The 20,497-nt window shown below is 38.6% G+C and overlaps 1 protein-coding gene across 2 annotated transcripts in view; it reads left to right on the top strand.

Moving 5' to 3' along the window:
• The first annotated feature begins 6,766 nt into the window (after nucleotides 1–6,766).
• The window catches only part of LOC123940327 (multidrug resistance-associated protein 1-like), a 91,415-nt gene continuing 77,684 nt past the window's right edge, over nucleotides 6,767–20,497 (top strand). For both annotated transcript variants that reach the window (XM_046003023.1, XM_046003024.1), the window contains exons 1-4: nucleotides 6,767–6,968; nucleotides 12,295–12,356; nucleotides 18,986–19,130; nucleotides 19,859–20,001. In XM_046003023.1, coding sequence (XP_045858979.1) covers nucleotides 6,897–6,968; nucleotides 12,295–12,356; nucleotides 18,986–19,130; nucleotides 19,859–20,001 — 422 coding nt within the window. In that variant the 5' untranslated portion in view covers nucleotides 6,767–6,896. The remainder of the gene's footprint in view (nucleotides 6,969–12,294; nucleotides 12,357–18,985; nucleotides 19,131–19,858; nucleotides 20,002–20,497) is intronic.

A 20,497-nucleotide genomic window follows, 5' to 3' on the forward strand; every position in this document is an offset into this window, starting at 1 on the left:
AAACACATCGCCTATTGGCGAAAGCACCCTCATTTTACATTTATTTTTGTCTACTTTAAAAATTAATGCATGTTTTCTATAGGGGATTCTGAAAAAATTATATATAGAGAGAATAAAAATCTTTCATAATCTCACCATCCAATGGGGACCACTATAAACATCTGATTATTTGTAAACAATAAATAATGTAACATTTTAAAGATTTTCTTTATTTATTTGAGAGAGGGAGAGTGAGAGAGAGCATGAGAGGGGAGAAGGTCAGAGGGAGAAGTGGACTTCCCATAGAGCTGGGAGCCCAAAGCGGGACTCGATCTCGGAACTCTGGGATCATGACCTGAGCCAAAGGCAGTCACTTAACTAACTGAGCCACCCAGGCACCCTAATTTAACATTTTAAATAATTTAATATTTTTGTACTGTAGTAATTTAATTACATAATTTTCATAGTTGATATCATCTATGAAGGTTATATCCTTTAAAAATTATAATTATATTGTTAGCATGTTCAGATATTAACTTTTATCATAAATGTCATTTTTTTTCTTAAAGATTTTATTTATTTAGTTGACAGACAGAGTTCACAAATAAGCAGAGAGGCAGGCACAGAGAGAGGAGGAAGCAGGCTCCCTGCTGAGCAGAGAGCCCGATGCGGGGCTCAATCCCAGGACCCTGGGATCATGACCTGAGCTAAAGGCAGAGGCTTTAATCCACTGAGCCACCCAGGTGCCCCATAAATGTCATTTTTTATCATGGCATAATATTGCCTTATGTGGTTGTATATTTTTGTATATAATGAACTCAAAGGTTGTCCCACTGTTATAATTTACTTTTTCTTTGTTCCAAATACATAAATAATGACTCAGTGAAAATATTTATCAATAAGAAGTATTTGACTTCATTGCTGCTTATTCCCTTGGGATAGAATATGAATCAATGGTGAATTCTATTATTTAACCTTAAATTTTAAATATAAATTTAAAATTTGTATTTGAGAGAGAGAGAGAAAGCAGGAGCAGGGGAGAGGAGCAGAGGGAGAAACGGACTCCCCACCAAGCAGAAGCCTGATGTGGGGCTCTATCCTAGGACCCTTGAATCATGACCTGAGCTAAATCTTAACCCACTTAACCAGATGCTTAACCCACTGAGCCACCTAGGCGCGCCTAAATTTACTTTTAAATTTAATGTAAACCCTCTTCAGAACTTTCCTGGATGGTAGTCTTGCTGTGTACCACAGACATATAACTAGTGTTGGTACCTAGTCTTTTTTCACTTGTCTTTCTCGCTTTGTTAATATTTGGACTCGTGATGTACAAGTAATCATGGGTGAAACTGCGGCTCCTTAAGAACAAGTCCATGCGGCAAAGCCAAGTACAAATGGTCATCACATTCTTTACCGCTGTGCACTCACACTAAGTTAAAATGTGTATGTGGACTAATGTTCAGTCTTGACCCTTGAGTATGTATGTCTCGTATTTTGTGAGATGAACTTCAAAGTACCCACAAAGCACTTCTGCCGCATTCTAAAGTACGAGGGTAGCTTGGAGGAAGAACACTTATACAGTAGTTTGAACTGAAGCAGGATTGGCCACTATTTCATGGAACACAATTCTCACATGAAAGAATGGCAGAAGACAAACTATGGTTATTCAGACTTGGATGTCTGGTTTGCTCAAGAGAAAATAAAGCCATTCTGCCATTTCAAGGAATATAACTGGCAGTGTTTGTTGCCAATGAAAAATTCAAGGTTTTTAGAGAAAGTTACATTTTTAGACTACCAGTATTCAGCATTTTGAGCTTGACAGTTTTCCAATACTTAAGGAATTTTTTGATGACATTGGTGGTGATATCAATAAACTCTTTTTGATTTTACATAATGATAGGTGTCAGCATTAGGAAGATACTCATTACTCAGGGAACCAGTATAACCAAATAACCAATACATCATGTTACAAAATCATACAGTTATAAAAGACTCATTCAAAATGCAAACCAAAAAAATGCAAGACAGACCAATGAATTTAAATGTAGCACAGAAGGTTTACTGATAGAGTTTCAGCTTCTGCACTGCAACTAACTTTCAAGAAACAAATAGTTTTGTTGTTATAGCTAAGAAAAATACCCAGAGCTACCTGAAAAGCAACAAATTAACCCACCTCTTCTAACTACATATGTGTGGGAAGCCAGATTTTCTTCACCTACTTTAATCAAAAGTATATATTGTAATAGATTGGATGCAGAAGCAGGTATGGGAGTTCCACCATCTTTTACCAAACCAGACATTAAAATGTAAAACAATGTCAGTATTCTCAGAAAAAAAATTTTGTTCTTTAAATATAGCTATTTTTGGGGCACCTGGGGGGCTCAGTAGGTTAAAGCCTTTGCCTTCAGCTCAGGTCATGATCTCAGGGTCCTGGGATTGAGCCCCGCATCAGGCTCTCTGCTCAGCGGCGAGCCTGCTTCCTCCTCTCTCCCTCTCTGCCTGCCTCTCTGCCTACTTGTGATCTCTATCAAATAAACAAATAAAATCTTAAATATAGATATTTTTCATAAATAACCTATCATTAATGAAAACATGAAATGGGTTTATTATTATCTTTAAATAAATTAATAAGTTAAAAATCTCATTTTAATTTCTAATATAGTGAATATCCATCAAGATACTCCATGTACACAATAGTTACATACTCAGTAATTCTGAAGAATGTAAAGGGTTCCTGAGTCCAGAAAGTTTGAGTTAGATCTCTTGAGCTAGGAGAAAGTCATACAGCAGTCCTCAGAGAGACAGTCCTCACAGCACTGACCATGGGAGCAAGGAGTTGGACTTAGCCGACATCTCGTTCACTAGGTGACTAGATAAGTCATAATCATAATAATAATTCATTCAATATTCACCATGTGCTCATGCTGTTCTAAGTGCTTTACTTATTACATGATTAAATTGTGTCATCCTCACAATAAATCTATGAAGAAGGCATCTCTGTCACTTCCATTTTATAGGTGGGAAAGTGAGCCCCGAGAAGTTAAATGACTTGCTGTTAAATGTGTGGAGCTGAACTTCAACCTGAAGTCTTAACCTCAGAGTCTTTGTGCTTAATCACATTCAAGTTCCTATAAATTGTGGTATTTGCATCGAACAAAGTACCACAGAGAATTCAGGAACAATAGTGAGTACTGCATGACCTCACATGAGTAGATGCTCTACAAATAACAAATTAATAAATAAGCGGGGGAGGGAAGGAATTATACTGTAATGACTTCTAGGAAAATGGCATTTGTATACCATTGTGTCACTCCAGATAAATGACCTATGGTGGTTAATAAAGGGATTGGAAATAGAGTCAGTGGAGAAGTAAAAAGAAAACAAAAAAATAAATAAATAAAAATGGTGCTTCATGGGGTGCCTGGGTGGCTCAGTCATTGGGTGTCTCCCTTCGGCTTGGGTCATGGAGCCAGTGTCTTGGGATCGAGTCTTCACTGGGCTCCCTGCTCGGCAGGAAGCCTGGCTTCTCCCTCTCCCACTCCCCCTGCTTGTGTTCCCTCTCTCACTGTGTTTCTCTCTGTCAAATAAATAAATAAATAAATCTTAATAAGAGAAGAAAAATGGTGCTTCACAAAATGATGGTAGTATGCCATGAACTGAAAAGTACTGTCAATTCAATTTTTAATACCAAGGTTAACAAGAACAATGAAAATAACGTCTACTCCAGACTCTATCCCCCATAGAAACACAAACCTACAGTTGCCTTGAGGAAAAGAATTCTCCCCTTTCTGCCACGGTGACAACCGTTTGCTCCACTAACAATGGGAGACAGGCAGCTATTTCTTTCAGCCTTATTCTAATCAGCCTCAGAGGTTCTGACCCTGATCTGTGAAGCCCGCAATTAAGAAAGGATGAGCTGAGTGCCTGCAGAGCTTGTAAAGTTGAACAGAATCCCCGGGAGGACAAGAATCCTCAAGATTGGTGCATCTGGGGGCACCTGGGTGGCTCAGTGGGTTAAGCCTCTGCCTTCGGCCCAGGTCATGATCTCAGGGTCCTGGGATCGAGCCCTGCATCGGGCTCTCTGCTCAGCAGGGAGCCTGCTTCCCCTCTCTCTCTCTGCCTATCTCTCTGGCTACTTGTGATCTCTCTCTGTCTCTCTGTGTCAAATAAATAAATAAAATCTTAAAAAAAAAAAAAAAAGACTGTGCATCTGGGTGGCTCAGTCCGTTAAGCGTCTGCCTTTGGCTGAGGTTATGATCCCAGGGTCCTGGGATGGAGCCTTGCACTGGGCTCTGCTTCTCTCTCTCCCTCTGCTGCTCTCCCTGCTTTTGTGCTCTCCCTCTCTATCAAATAAATAAATAAAGTCTTTTAAAAAAATCCTCAAAATGGGCGCCTGGGTGGCTCAGTGGGTTAAGCCGCTGCCTTCGGCTCAGGTCATGATCTCAGGGTCCTGGGATCGAGTCCTGCATCGGGCTCTCTGCTCAGCAGCGAGTCTGCTTCCCTCTCTCTCTCTGCCTGCCTCTCTGTCTACTTGTGATCTCTCTCTGTCAAATAAATAAATAAAATCTTTAAAAAAAAATCCTCAAAATGAACCTAGAAAATGGAACTGTGACATAAAACATGCTCCACCCATTACTAAATCCAATGCCCTTTTATTCAATCTCTCCATGATTTTTTTTTTTTTCCCTGAGGAGGAAATATTTATTTCACAATCCAGCTAGTGTGAGAATTCAGTGACGGAATGCTAATTTTGCAGCAGTGTTTTGCCTATGTCAAGGTCATTTTATTTTATACTTTCCGTTGCCTAGGCAAATCTGAATATTTTACTGTTTTTTCATTGAGGCAATGAAAATGGTCATTCCTTTCTTGAAAATCCTCACGCCTTCCATCTCATTAGCACAGTCTTACCTTGAGCCTTCTTCAAAATGGACAAATTTAAAATGGAATTCTGTGGGGGTTCCCAGAGATTTTCCCCCCAGTTCCTTTGAGTGGAGACTTCATCTTTCCAGTTCCCCAATACACCTATAGCTCTCTCTCACCTTTACTATATTACCTTGGGGATCTCTATCTCCTCCCACTGATTAGTGAATTGTGTGTCTATACAGAGTCTGTGTGGAAATCTGTCTGCTTTTGGTTGCCAGAACACCAGCCTTTTCTGAGGGGACTGATTCCAAGAAGAGGAAGGGAAACACATGTTGAATTTAAAGCCTGAGCTATTTTTAGGCCTCTTCTTCCTGGCTTCCTCTTTCAAGGCACAGTTTCCAAGTTCCTTCTTTCCTTGTATCTGAAAAGCAAGGACTAACTCCACAAGATCTTGAATTTTCCACATGGAATCCACACAGTGAGCATTTGAAAAGTACAGATGGAGAAGGGACCTCTCAGGCTGAGGCTGCTGAATATGAAATGTCCCCAGATTGCACTGGAGTTGTGTAAAGTTCTGGAAGAAGTGAGAAAAAGTTTCTAAACCCCAAGCTGCAACCTCAATTCTTTACAGACACGTTTGTTTTAAACTAAAATCTACGAAACAAACAAACAAACAAAAAACAAAACAAAAAAAAAACCCACTAAAATCTACAACTTCCTTTTTGCATAGGGCCAGACAAATATGGTCTAGAGAGGAAGAGAGCCAAATAAACTATATTCTAAGCATCTCCCGGAACTTTCATTCTCTGATTAATCATTTAGTCTAATCCTTACATGGAAGTTGTCCAGTTCCTCACAGTTTGATACATTCTATGGGCAAGCCCAGCTTCATCCAGGTACCCTCTTGGGCCTTTTTCTCCAGGAAACGGGCTTTCTTCAATCCTAAATCTCCGTTCTTTCCATGTACCTCTAACATGAATTTCAAGAAGCAGACGGAATCTTCCTTAGTCCTGAAACGTAATTACCCATCCTTGTTAAATTATCACATTGTCTTAACTTTATCTCCTTATTCAGAATTTCTAAAATTACTCCCTCTTGGGATGCCTGGCTGGCTCAGTCTTGGAGCATGCCACTCTTGATCTCAGGGTCAGGGTCACCCACATGAGGGGGTGGGGAGAGCCTACTTAAAAAAATTAAAAATAAAAATAAAAATAAATTACTCCTGTTGCTTCAGGTTCTAAGTTAACTGAAACAAAATATTTTCAGACCAATGACAACTCAGGGATCAACAGATCTTCCTCAAAGTATTGTATACATGAGTGCTTCTTTGTACAAGGCTCACAGTTCGTCAAGAGTTATTAAAACTCAAAATGCCATCCTTAATATTCATATTCCCTTCTTTGTGTCATGTTTCTCATTTAGCCTTTTGCTGATTCTAGTTATTGCTTAGTTTTTCATTTATTATGTTGCTTTATAATTAATTTGAAGAGTAAAATTTAGATTTCATATGCTGTTATGGCTTGCTAATATTAAGGAAAGTATTTCATTTGTTTCTAACTGTAAAGTCATTGCAATAAAATTTGCTCCATAAAGTTCTACTGCCACCTGTTGTCCTTAACAGTTTTTGGTTCGGGACAGCTGTAATACGCGGTTTACAAACATCAGGGAGACATGCGCTTTGTGCTTCGATCGTAAAGAAACATTTTCCTAACAGCGCAGTTCTGCAAATCGAGGCGTGGATAACTACGGAGTCAAGTGCAAACTGCCCCAGAGGCAAAGATCTTCGTACTCTACGGAAGGTCCCACCTCTGCACATTCCTCCGCTTCCCCGCATCCCCTCTCTGCCCGAACCCTAACCCCCTAACCCTCCCCCAGCTCCGCCCCCGCCCCCCGCCTAGCCCTGGGCGCGCCCGCCGGAAGGGCCGGCTCGGGGCGGGGCGACTGCCAACTAGGTCTGGCCGAGTGCAAGCGTCCTCCCCACTTCGAGGCGCCGCGGCGACGGACCCCCGCCTCGGTACCTCCCTTCGCCTCCCCTCGCCGGGCGCCGGCGCACCATGTTTTCCAGCCCGCGGAGGTGGGGCGCCAGCAGCGGCTACGAGCGGGTCCCCGCGGGGCCCGAGGCGCAGGTAATGCTCATTGGTCCTGGAGGGAGAGGCGGGCGCTCTTCGCCGCTGCGGGTGGGGAGAGGGAGGCGGCCTGCTCGGACGCGGGCCGGGGCGCGCGTGGTTTCGAGCCGCGTTTTTGCAGCAGTCGTCGCCCACAGAGACAGACGGACGCGCGCGCGCAGTCGTGAGAGCTGACGCCGGTCCCCAGGACCATGTGAAATCGGAGCCGTCCAGATCTCCATCAAGGTGGCGGCGGGAGGAGAAAGGGGCATCTTTGAAGGGGGGAATAACTGTCCCGTCACCAGAAACGACCACGTGAGAAGAGCATGAATGGACCTGGCGTCACCGAAGGCGGAGACATTGGGATGGCGCTGCACGAGCAGTGGCAGAACCCGCCGGGACCGCAGGGGAGATGCGAGATCAGTAACACCGATAACTGACAGGTGTTCACTGAGGGGTGTTGGGAGACTAGACGAGGCAGTCCACAAACTGCGGGCACTTAACTGTGCCTTGCTCTGCCCTCGTGACGACACGTGCTTCTTCCGCAGTGGAAGTCACATGCTAGGACAGTCGTACTGGGCTAGGAACCCTGCAGCGGTGTGTTAGAGCACTTTCCCTACCCAAAATTCCACTTGCTTTGCTTTTCACCACAAGACAAAGCCTTAGAAATAGCCCCTCTCACAAATAGCTCTGTAATTCTAGAAAGAAAAAAAAAAAAAAATTATATATATATATATATATATATATATATATATATATATATATCAGGTTCAGGGGAGCTTGCTTTAATCCTGGTTCTTGTTAGTGACTCCAAGTGTCAAATAAATATGACAGCATAATTCTAAGTACATATAAAATGAAACTATAAATGTCTTTAAAAGTCTTTTAAATGTCTTTAAAAGTAAAGCAAATTATATGTAAAGTCTATAAAATATAGATGCCGAATAAATCCTTTGAAAATGTGAAAGAGCTCCACCAGGACAGTATTCCTTTTTTTCTTTATTTCCTTCCCTCTTTCTTTCTTTCTCTCTCTCACACTCTCTTTCTTCCTCTCTTTCTTTTCTTTTCTTTCTTTCTTTTTTTTTTTTTTTTTTTTTTTAACTTTACAGGAGAGATGGCAGGCTTAAGCGGAGAAACGGGTTTAACGTTATTGGTACAACTACAGAGGTGGCCAAAGGCAGTGAATCACAAACTTGTAGGGTGGAAAATTATAAAACTCAAACAAATCTCTCACCCAAAATTGCAGTCAGTTCTTCCTGTAGGATTTCAACATCATTTATATCCTTGACTGTTAATTCAGCCGGGCTAGCTTTGTGGACCAGGAATCCATTTAGACAGGATTGAAAATACTAGTTTTATTTTATTTTTTAAAGATTTTATTTATTTATTTATTTGACAGACAGAGATCACAAGTAGGCAGAGAGGCAGGCAGAGACAGAGAGGGAGAAAAAGGCTCCCCGCCGAGCAGAGAGGCCGATGCAGGGCTCGGTCCCAAGACCTTGAGATCATGACCCGAGCTGAAGGCAGAGGCTTTAGCCCACTGAGCCACCCAGGCGCCCCGAAAAGACTAGTTTTAATTGCATTTTCTTTTTGGTATCTCTGTGTTGCCAAATTAAAAAAAAAAAAAAAAAAGAGTTGATGGCTTCAAAGCCTATGGAAGACCTTATATGATTACCTTTCATTGCTGAGACCTTGTGTTTTGACATAATAGATCTCAGACAGAAATCCCACCTACTTATAAGCTAAGAACATGACTTTCTGATAGTTTCTAGCCCTGGCACAGTGACCTATGATTAGAATACTAATAAACACTTGGTGGGCGGCCATTCATTCATTCCCCTGCAAAATATGTTTATTATGAGCTAGGCTCTAGGCTAAAACAAAATATAAAGATAAATCAAATAATAGTTTTCTCTTTTCCAGAAGAGCTAAGTCTAGCAAGAGAGAAGCGCCTGTCAGCAAAAGATTCCATAGTCAGGAGAGACTGAGGGTAAATTCAGTAAAGACAGCTCTGAAGAGCCCCTTTAAATCCTCCTTGAGGAATATGTTGAGATTGTTATGGTAACCCAGAACAAGAATATAAGCCTTGAAGACTGGGATTGGAGGAAATGAATTACCAAAAGCAATAAATCTTTGTTTTCCCTTTCCAAAGGCAATGGATCTTAAATAGGATTAAAGTACAAGTGAGAATTAGCCAGAAGTGAAGTAGAAGGATGTGGACAGGAGGAAAGGTATCTCTAAGTAGCAGCAGCCTGTAACAGAGTTGAGAGTGTGGAATTATGACTGGAGATGGAATGGGCTACCTGCATTAGATCCAGTCTCTTAAACTTCCTTAAGTTTCTTAAACTATGGGCCTTTGGTTTCCTCTCCTGTAAAATGGGGTTGACAAAAATAGTTTCACCACAAATAAATGTTATATGTATTTTTTAAAAGACTTTATTTATTTGAAAGAGAGAGAGAGGGAACAGGCATGAGCTGGGGGGGGTAGAGGCAGAGGGAGAAGCAGGCTCCCCACTGAGCTGGGAGCCTGATGAGGCTTGATCCCAGGACCTGAGCCAAAGGCAGTGCTTCACCCACTAAGCCACCCGGTTACCCCACAAAGACATGTTGTATTTAATGAGGTAATATACTTCATACAGAATCTGGCACATAATAAGTGATTAAGAAACATAAATTTTTGATTTCTGGATGTTTTCCCTTCTCCATGAGGCAGTCCCTCCACTTCCCCTAACTTCCTCCACCAATCCCAGAACACTGTTCCAGTGCCTACAAAGGAAGCTCCTGAAGTTAGGGGTTATGAGCTATTATTAAATGCAGTAGTCACACAAATCATTTCGTCATGGGACTACATCTCAAGGTTGAACCCAAGGAAGACTGAAAGCAAAACACTTCACTAATCCTGGACCCTGGCTATGCTGTGATCTCATGGCTAAAAATTCCTGCTCCTCGTTCTCTGTCAAAACCCAGAAATAACAGGACATCCATTCAAATGAAAATCGCCCTTAAGTCAGCAATGTTAAGGTGTGTTAATGGCATTCCTGCTATACACTCAGTGGTAAATAAGTACAACAGAAAAGAAAAGGGCTTAGAAAACAGAGGCCTGTAGTGGGTTCAGGGCAACAAGGGAAATGGGAAACATTTGAGGTCAGTTAGGTCTGCAGACCAGAAGTGCTGTCACAGTGAAAATAGTGAGTTAGAAGGATTGAGAAATATTTAATGGAGAAGATGGGAGTACATTAGTACACTGAAAGATACCCTTAGAATTGTCCTGTCTTGCTTTTCTACATAGAAGTTACTCTGTAGCAATATAACAGTAATGAACTCAGTGAGACCCATGCTAAGAATTCAGTATTTATTGAAAAGTCATTTGTATATTCTTGGTGCTTGATAAGGCTTATTCCCTTCACCAGATATTTTATCTGTCCACTGTACTTTTTTTCTGGGAGATAAATTTGAAACTTATTGTGGTAAATTCAGTATAAGATGCCTGACCCACATCTAAGGAGGCTCTTTACCAAAGGACTCAAAGGGCCTATGAGATGCTTTCACATGGGAAAAGGGGCCTAGAGGGAATGTTAAGTCAAATACTGAGGTTTGGGTCTGTTAAAATAACCCTCTCTAGTAGCTCTGCTAGACATGGTGCTGAAAACAACCACTTTTTTAACTTAGCTCCTGAGTCTTTGGATCAGTTGGGTCACGACCTGGTTTGGGTCAGCTTGGCTGATCTCTGCTGAACTCATTTAGGCACCATAGTCCGCTGGAAAGCTGGCTGGTGACAGGATCGTCTAGGACTAATTGACTCATGTGTCTGGCTCTTTACAAGCCAGGATGACAGATTGTCAGGTGAGCACCTCAGGTCTCTTTTGTGGGGTCTCTCATCCTCTAGCAGGCCAACTTGGGCTCAGACACATGGTGACACTCAGGGTTCTGAGCACAGCCAGCTTCTCGAGGCTTGGAATTGGAGCTGTCACTCTTGTGGCATTTTCATGATCAAAATTGTTCCGGAGGGTAGAGAATAGAGTTTACCTCTTGATGGTAAAACCTGCTAAGGATTTGTAGCCATTTGCAATCTGCCAGAGAAATACACACGTTTTGGGGGTGAATCAGATCTTTGCATTGGTGGTAAATTATCAAATTGGCAACTCCCTGTGAAAGAAAATGTGACTTGTGGGTTAATTCAAGAACTTTCAAAACATTTTCCACAATAAGTGCACATATTGTGTGCACTTATTCCAAATAATAATATATATTCCAAATAATATGTTTGGTAACAGTAGTGATGATGACATTATAGTTCTCATGTGTGAGCGGTTGTTTGGGGCCCCGGAGTGATGATGATTTTACATCTGTCATTGCATTTACTCTTTGCAACAGTAATGCAAAGACAGATAGCAATTGAGTAAATGATTTATAGTATATCATTTGCTGTAACTCAGGAAACAGGTATGGAGTGAATAATGCTTTCTCCTCTCTTCTCAGGACATTTTGCTGTATGGCATGGAATTTTGTTGTACACATTCCTTCTAGGACAAGAATTTTTCAAAACATAGTTAATACTTTATGAAATTAGAACTGGATTAGAGAGGATTGGTGCTAAAATTGTCAAATATGGGACAGTTTCTAATAATAAACTTTACTGTAGTGATCAGTCTCACTTTTTAAAATACAGGCATTGGTTCTGACTCTAAAAATATAAAATGATTACTTTTGAGGCCTTCTTTTTAATCCCTTCTTTTCTTTGAACTCACCAGGTGAACAGAAAGAATTTTATGGTAATGTTACAAACTCCCAAAATAATATGTAATTGTGATAGATAAACATTTATTTATTTATACCTTTATACTAAAATATGTAATTAAGCACACAGAAGTAAACCAAATGCCTATATCTTATTTTTATATTTTTAGAAAATGAGACAAAACTTATCTTTAATTTAGTGATTAAAATGTTTTAAATTTAGCTTATATGTAGATGCTAAATTATGTATATATACATATACATAAACATACATATATACCAGTCATAGAAATTCAAATTATATATGTATATATATATAAAGAGAGAGAGAGAATGAGAAGTAGAAATTTCAGAAATGGTTTTTTTTTTCTACATGGTTTCTTGTTATATAAACAGAGTCATAATGATAATGTTGGGAGAAACTTAAAATGCTTCTAGTCCAACCACCATTCTAATAATTTTATTCCTTAAGGATTATAATATCAACATACCTGCAACTGTTGGTAGTTGAAATCATTTCATGTTTACTTTCCACCTGTTGACAAAGATACTTCAAATTTAAAATAAAGGCATATATTTCCTGCACTACTTGTTATATTTTTCTTTTTAGAAATGCAACCCAGAGAAAAGTGCTTCATTCTTCAGCAGGATGACATATTCCTGGTTTAGCAGGTAGGAATTTTACTATTTATTTGTAGCATACCATCCTGAGGAAGATTCCAAGGAAAATGACATCTCAATGTTATTCCCCTAATCTAAGCGTGAATATTTTTGAAAAATGACTTTGTCAAGACTTTTTTTCTTATTTTATTACAGATAAATAATAGATAATAATATACTAAGTAGTTCCACAGATAAGATTGCTAATACTCCTGCAATATGTCTGTCCCTGTATAATACCTATAACCCTGTTAGCACTATGGAAAGAGAGAAATCTAATTTTTTTTAAAGATTCTATTTATTTATTTGAGAGAGAAAAAGAAAGAGAGAGAGCACATGAGCAAGCAGGGAGAGGGGCAGAAGGAGAGGGATAGGCAGAGAATCTCAAGCAAACTTCATGCTGAGTGGGGAGCTCATGGGGAGGTTATGTCTCACGACCCTGAGATCATGACCTGAGCCAACACCAAGAGGCAGGTGCTTAACTGACTGGGCCACTCAGGCGCCCCAGAAATTTGATTTTTTTTTTTTAAATCCAGTATATATGTATGTATAATTTCACTTAATTCTCCTCCAAGTCTTATGAGATAGGCATTTATATATGAGAAAATTGAAAATTGAAGCTTAGGAAGAGGAATTAACTTGTCCATTGATACCCAAGAAGAAATACACCAACTTGGTGCTGGAAGTCAGTTTTTGAGTCCATGTTTCATGCTTTTCTTTTCACTTTGATAGTCTACTCTTTACTAGGAATGCTGCCATATATATATACATATATATGTATATATATACACATATACATACACACACACACACACACTGCTATTAAAACACATACACAGTCATTTTTATAAGACATATATTGTGGTTTGCCTCACGGAACAATTCATCTATAATGTGTGATGAGGGCTTAACACAGAATTAAATCATAGTAAAAGAGAAGAATTGAGTTTCCAATTTTATAAACTCAGAAGCTTTCTTTAGAGATGTATTTCTTTCCCCCATAACAGAAAGGTAATGATACGTGAAACCAGATTTATTATCTTAACTTTATGCCCCTTGCTTTACAGTTGGTAGAAACAAAATTACCCAATATGATCTACAAATATGTTCTCAAGAGTAGATGAATGCTTAAAAAAAAAAAAAAAAGAAAATGTTGATTGTGGGCTGGATGCCGTGCATTATGCAAACCTTTAAAAATGCAGAGCTAGGTGCCCTAGTTCTTATATTCTAGGAATTCATAGTAGATTTAGAAAGATTAAAAAGTATGTTGTCAGTTACCCAAAAAAGCGAAAGGCAATATAAATAGAGAAACACAGTTTTCAGGAATGCCGTCTAACCACATTTGCACAGTTAGGGAATGTTTTACAAGAAATTAATGCCTGAACCCAGCATGTAACAATGTGTGAGAGTGAGCCAAGTGGTATTCCAAGTTGAGCAAAGACCATATGCAAACCAGAGAGACAAGCATGGACCCACCCTCCTGCACTACGGTGTGTCGATGGGGCAAGAGATCAAGCAGAGTGTCCTGTAATTCATGTTCACACCTCAGAAAATCCCCTTTGCAGGTGTGTGGGGATGGTGTGTACCAGGTGAGAACGGAAACAGAGGGTGGTTAGGAGGTTCTTCAATTATGCTGTAAATTTAGGCTTAGGGTCAGAGGAACGACCAGGTTCAAAAGACCAGATTCAAAAGCGCATGAACAGATTGAGCTGATTAGATCAGGATATTGAAGAACTGGGAAAAACATTGGTTTCTGGCCCAGATAACTGCCTGATTCAGGTGTGGTGGAAGAACAGTATGTTCAGTTTGGAGAAGCTTCAGCTGGAGATGTCTGACTCATCCTCATGAAAAATACCTAATAGGTGTTTGGATATATCGACTTTTGATCTACAGATATGGGTTTGGGGGTCATTGACTGTATGTCAGTAGTTGAAGCCGTGAGTGTGAATGAGGTCATCCAGAAAGAGAGGGACTGCTGAATGGGATGAGCAAAAAGAACATTGAGAATCCTCAGTATTCAAATGGCGGAAGGAGGGTAATTACAGAGGAAGCTAAGGAAAGGCATTCAGAGTGTAAGAGACACACCGAGGAAAGAGTATGTTTGAAAGCTAAGGAAACTGTCAAAACAGGAAAATAAGGTGGTCCGTAGCACCGAATACTGAAAAGGGGTAGATTTTAAAAAGAACTGAGTATTCTTCATTGAATTTGGTAATGTAAATAAAGTTTGTTGGTGATTGTTATGAAAGCAGTTTAAGTAGAAAACTGATATATTTGGTGAGCAAATAATTGGGCAGAAGCAAATAATTGGGTTGAAATATAAGAATTCCAAGTTAAAACAAATCTAGGAGTCACTTAAAGAGGATGGCAAGAGTTTTATATCAATACACTACATTAAGTTACACACTAGAAAAAAGCATGGTTATGTGGGAATTATGTAAATGTGAGCTATTTACAGTCAATGGTTTTGATTTTTCAAATTTGTACATGTATAAATACATTTTCCAAACCTGCATTATATTTCATTCATGTTGAAAGGAAGAGTGATGTCTGTTCTGGCTTTAAAAATTTTAGACTATAATTTTTAAGTCACAGGATATCATGGAATTTAAATAATGCAAATAAAATTAACTTTAAGGGAATGTACTTTTAAAACTTTATCAAACTATAAAGACTATATGCATTTATCTTAATTACTACAAACACCATTTTAGGAGGACTAAAATACAAGCTGAAATTAAATTAATAAGCAAGATAAGGCTTAGCAGATTTTAAGATATAACACCTCAGTGTCTTGAAGTCCATATCTTAGATCAATCAGATAAACCAATAAGCTGTAATTGTTGAATATCACATTTATTTTCTGTTTAATTTAACATCTCAGAACAAGATAGGAAATATTTTTATAGCATGGTGCTATCTGGAACTGTCCTTGGCATGAATCTAATTTAGTTTCTTATCTGGTAATTAAACAATTGAAGCTAAAATATAGCTATTGTTTAAGAGAATGCCTCTTTGAAGACAGTGGTTGATTGTGTTTTCAGATCTGTTCTTTGAGTTACAGAATGAAGTCAGAAATTATTTCCTAGGCCAAATTCAAGCTCTTGTAATTATATGAATAATTCAACTAAAATGTGCTCAGATGATACAAATAATTAGGAAATTATATGCTTAAGGACCTTAATTCCTGAGGCAGGAGCTGTCTGGATAGTTTTGATGATCAAATAATTATGAAGCCTTTATTAGCAAATATAATCTGTCATCAGTGTATAATAATCATTGTCATAGAGCAATCCCCTTGACATACATGGAAAAATCTAGTTAAAGTTTTTATAGGTCACAGTTGAATCACTATTTTAACCAAGGATACACTATTCAGTTTGTCCTCCCTTTCCTCACATATTAATAAAATTTATATATTACCTATTACCTGACTTTGTCCTATCTTACAAGTTTTGGACAGACTGACCTTTGCCTTTTCCCATAACACAGTCACTCCTTTGTTTTAAAAAAATGATTAATGGTAATGAAATTGATAATACAACTACATATATATCTTTATTTTCCAAGTTTTCCAGTATTACCCATCTACAAAATTTACATTTCATCTCATCTTCCTAGCAAACTGCTACTGGTTTACTGCTCTTAACATCAGTTGGATGTTAACTGTGATGGATGTGAGATGCTTACTCACACTCGTTTATGTTGAACATGCTCAAAATTCTCTCTAAGATCACAGAATTGAAAGCACTGGTTTATTTCACATTTAAAAACCTAACCAGTCCCTGGAGTTCCTGGTGTTTAACGGCCTGTAATAATGGGAAATTAATACAGCTCCGCCTGCTTTAGAGAGCTGCGAGGATCAAATTAATTTAACTGAATGACCTTTGAAAAGAAGTATCAGTATAAAAAAATACAAGATACATGCTTATGAATCAGGTCCACAGTTTATGTATAGTTTACGCATGCTACAGTCCCCTTATTGGGAGGGTCAGCTGTTGGTCCTCATTTCTTCCCAAAAAGCTGCCTCACCATTTGTAAAGACACACTCCTTCCTCTTTTCCTGGATGCTTCTGTGTGATAGAAAGACGAACCAGGGTGATGAGATTATTTAAATGTACCAAAAGAGAGCCGAGAGAGGAGAAAGGAGCACACACCTGGGAAAAGGGAAGTCAAGGTAGTTAAACAACTGAACCACGTGCATCACAATCAATTCAGTCCAAGTGTCACTTTCCGATGCTGCATTATTTGGAGACTCAGCGTGAAAGCCAGGGGTCACTTAGCCCCGTGAACCAAAACCGCTGAGTTTTGCACTGTTCTAACTCAAAATGCTGAGGCAGTAAACATTATTAAAAATGCTTTTGTGAAAATCAATGCAATCTTATTTTGAAAATGAATATTTATTTTGTGGAATGGGATAGAAAGACTTAATATGACATAAAAGTAGTTTATTGCTTAATATGTTTTTGAAAGTGCATTGCAGGAAAATGTCCAGGGTATTTGAGCCAACAGAAACATGATTACTGAAGCTCCTTTCTTACTACATTTAAACCTTTTTGTTAAATATGAATTGTAATATGGGATTATGTAGTATAATAAAAGTGAAATTGAATCCAGTGCAGACTCTGGTTACTGTAGGTTTTAAATCCATTTCAGGGTCAATCGATAGAGATGGTTCAGTAATAATGACAGTGAAAGCCGTCCCAATTTGGAGTAGTATAATACTTTGTTATGGTCTCTTGGACTAATAATGTACTTCATAATGGAAAGAACAGAAACTATTGAGTCAGAAGGCCTGGGTTTAAACATGGGTTTAATTTCTTCCTGAGCAAGTCGTGTCACCAGGCTCATAAACTGAGCATATCTGAACTCTATCACTTAGGAACTTGTCTGGCTTTAGTATCCTTTGGGTAAATACCTAGTAGTGCAGTTTCTGGGATAGCTCTATTTTCAACTTTTTGAAGAACCTCCATACTGTTTTCCAGAGTGGCTGCACCAGTTGGCATTCCCACCAACAGTGTAAGAGGGTTCCCCTTTCTCTGCATCCTCTCTAAATGAAATAAGTCAGTCAGAAAAAAACAAATACAAGACCATATGATTTCACTTATGTGTAGAATTTAAGAAACAAAACAGATTAACATATGGGAAGGAAAAAAAAAATGAGAGAGAGACCAAACCATAAGAAAATCTTGACAGAGAACAAACCAAGGGTTGATGGAGGGAGGTGAGTGTTGAGGAGGTCGCTTGTTATGATGAACACCGAGTGTTATGTGTAAGTGATGAATCATTAAATGCTTCTCCTGAAACCGATTTTACACTACATGTTAACTAACTAGAATTTAAATAAAAATTTGAAAAGGAAAAAAAAAAAAAAAACAAGGAACATGTCAGGCAACAGAGTAGCCAAATAATAAACCGAAAATAAAGCTGAAACAAATAGGTATTTATATTTTCTTGTTATTGGGCAGAACGCTAGGAACCAGCTAATGAACTATGTTGTAAAGGGCCCAGAGTTTTTCTCTCTTTCCACCTCCCTACCTTTTTATTTGGCTTTTCACCCAGGATGGCAGAGATGATTTCTGTCAGAGCATTGTGCCTCCAGGGCAGGCAGGAAAGAGGAAGGGAAAGGAAAAAGAAGGCAAACATTTTCTCCTCTTGAAGTTTTGTGCCTCTTTTTGAAAAAGAAAGTTCTCCTCAGTAGACTTTTGTTTCAGTATCCTTAACCATAAGTGAGTTAAATTATTAATGCCAAGCCAAAAGTACTGAGATTACCAGGACTACATTAGACCAGTCATACGTTATGACTCTATGGCAGGGATAAGGACCTACCCTGAGTTCAAATGATTTCCAACTGAATAGGTGTCAGATGATGATGGGACGGAAGGAAGGCTGTAAGGTAAGTATAACTTACTGTCTGCCACAACCATATTTGTGGTGTAATTAGACCATGCCTCATAGTTTGCCTGGGACAGTCTTGATTTAGATCCATTGTTCTTGCATAATTATTCAGTGTCCCCTGGGGTAAGCTCACTGAATGGGGGGGAGTGGAGGTACTGAGGCCAGCAGTAACTTGCCATGCTTCTTAAGGCACCTTAAGAAACAGCACTGTTCACCCTGGCTCATACTCTATTGGTCAAAGGTAATATGGCCAAGGCTGAAGTTTATGGGACAGAGCCAGGTATTCCACACCTGGTTGGACAATTTGGAAAGTCAAGTGCACAAGGGAATATAATGTCCCAGTGGACTAGGAGGAGTTGCAGATGCAGAAGTTGGGTCCATTTCTCCTCTGATACAAGACAGAGGAGCTGGGGTTTTGAAGTGAACACCTTACTGTGAAAGTTAGTTATTTAAATTTCAGTAAGGAAGGTAAAATAGGTGCCTCCAATATGAGATGAGTAAATGAAGTTAGTGTTTCACTGAATAATTGGAAGTCCAGGTAATTATTCTGAAAGCTACAAATGATTACTGCACATTAGTGAACTGCAGGGTATGTGTATGACTTTCCACAATACAATCTAGTCATTGCATCCTGGTTTTAAAAAAATAATTTATACATCCAAGAATAAGATAAATGCATGCAAAACTTATTTTTAACTCGATTATTAGTTTTGCTGAATTGTTTACCTTACTCTTTTCATTTGTAGAGTAATTGTTTTAGGCTATAAGAAACCTTTGGAAAGAGAGGACCTTTGTGAGCTACATGAAAGTGATTCTTCCTATATTGTGTGTCCCATCTTTGAAAAACAATGGAGGAAGGAAGTTTTAAGGACTCAGAAGCAAGAAGTAAAGGTAATTAATTATTAAATCCTAAGTACCTAAAACTAGAAAAACCTTTTTCCAAACATGAGCTATTATTATTATTAATTTAGAAAGTCCCTAAAACATGTGAAGTGACAACCCATTTTCATAAGCAGAGTTGGTTATTGCAACTAATTTCTCTCAACAAATTATTCAGCAACCCCTCCCTTTAATACCAGGAACAGTGTGTTGATGTGTTATCTTTGGCTCTTCACCAGTATCTTTTGCTCAACTGTTGTGGAAAAGATGGTTTCTGTATCTCCCTGTGGCTTCAAATCTGTTGGTCCAGGTATGGTGACCAAGATCAAAGTTAATGGGGCAAGGACGGGTTAGCTACTCCCTATTTACCTAGTGTCAGACGTACACACATACATGTCCTTTTCAGAATTCTCAAAAAGAAAATATAATTTGAAGATAACACTATATTTATATTAATTACATTAATAAAAGTTTCAACATTGAAAAAAGTAAAAAAAAGGACTGTTTTTCTTGCCCATTTATACCACGTGGTGTAAATAATATCAGTGATCTGAAGACATACCATACCAATGATATAGATCATATTTTCACATTTAACTGAATTTATCCCATTCTTCTTACCTTATTATCCTTAGAGCATATTACTAGTTTTATGGTTCGTTTGTATATATATTTCATTTTTTACTTCTATTAGCTCTGTCCAGTTTTCTCATTGCTTCTTACTCTCTTTCATTATGTAGGCATCCTTTCCTAAAGAAACACATGCCAGGAAACCATCTCTGGTCTATGCATTGTGGAACACCTTTAAGTTTGTCCTGATTCAAGTTGCTGTATTCAAAGTGTTTGCTGATATTTTGTCCTTCACAAGCCCGCTCATAATGAAGTAAGTTGTAGTCTTGGGTTTTGTTTTTTGTTTGTTTGTGTATTTCTTTTTTTTTTTTTTTAATCTCCCCACAGGTAAATTATAAGCAAGTGTTCCACTCTAAAAGTTATGCTAAAAAAGAGTAGGGAAGGCCCTTATTGCAAATTTTATTTAGGATATGGACATTCTGTTAGTTTTGCTATAATGCAAATGTGAATGATGGTAATACAGTCAATATTTACTGAAGTCAACCATATACTAAGTACTGTTCTAAAATCTTTGTATTAGTTAACCTATTCAGTCTTTACAACAATCCTATGAGACAGGAAATATTGTTACACTCATTATCATGATGTAGAAACAGAGGTTTAAGTAATTTGCTTAAGTTCACATAGATAGAAAATGCAGGAATTATTACTAAAACCTGGGAAGCCTGTCTTGAATATATATTTAGAAAATGAAATGTACATACTCTCACTATTTTCCTTAGCTGTGACCTTTCGGGAGTTGAACTTTA

This window comes from Meles meles, chromosome 4 (assembly GCF_922984935.1).
Source record: "Meles meles chromosome 4, mMelMel3.1 paternal haplotype, whole genome shotgun sequence".
NCBI lineage: Eukaryota > Metazoa > Chordata > Mammalia > Carnivora > Mustelidae > Meles > Meles meles.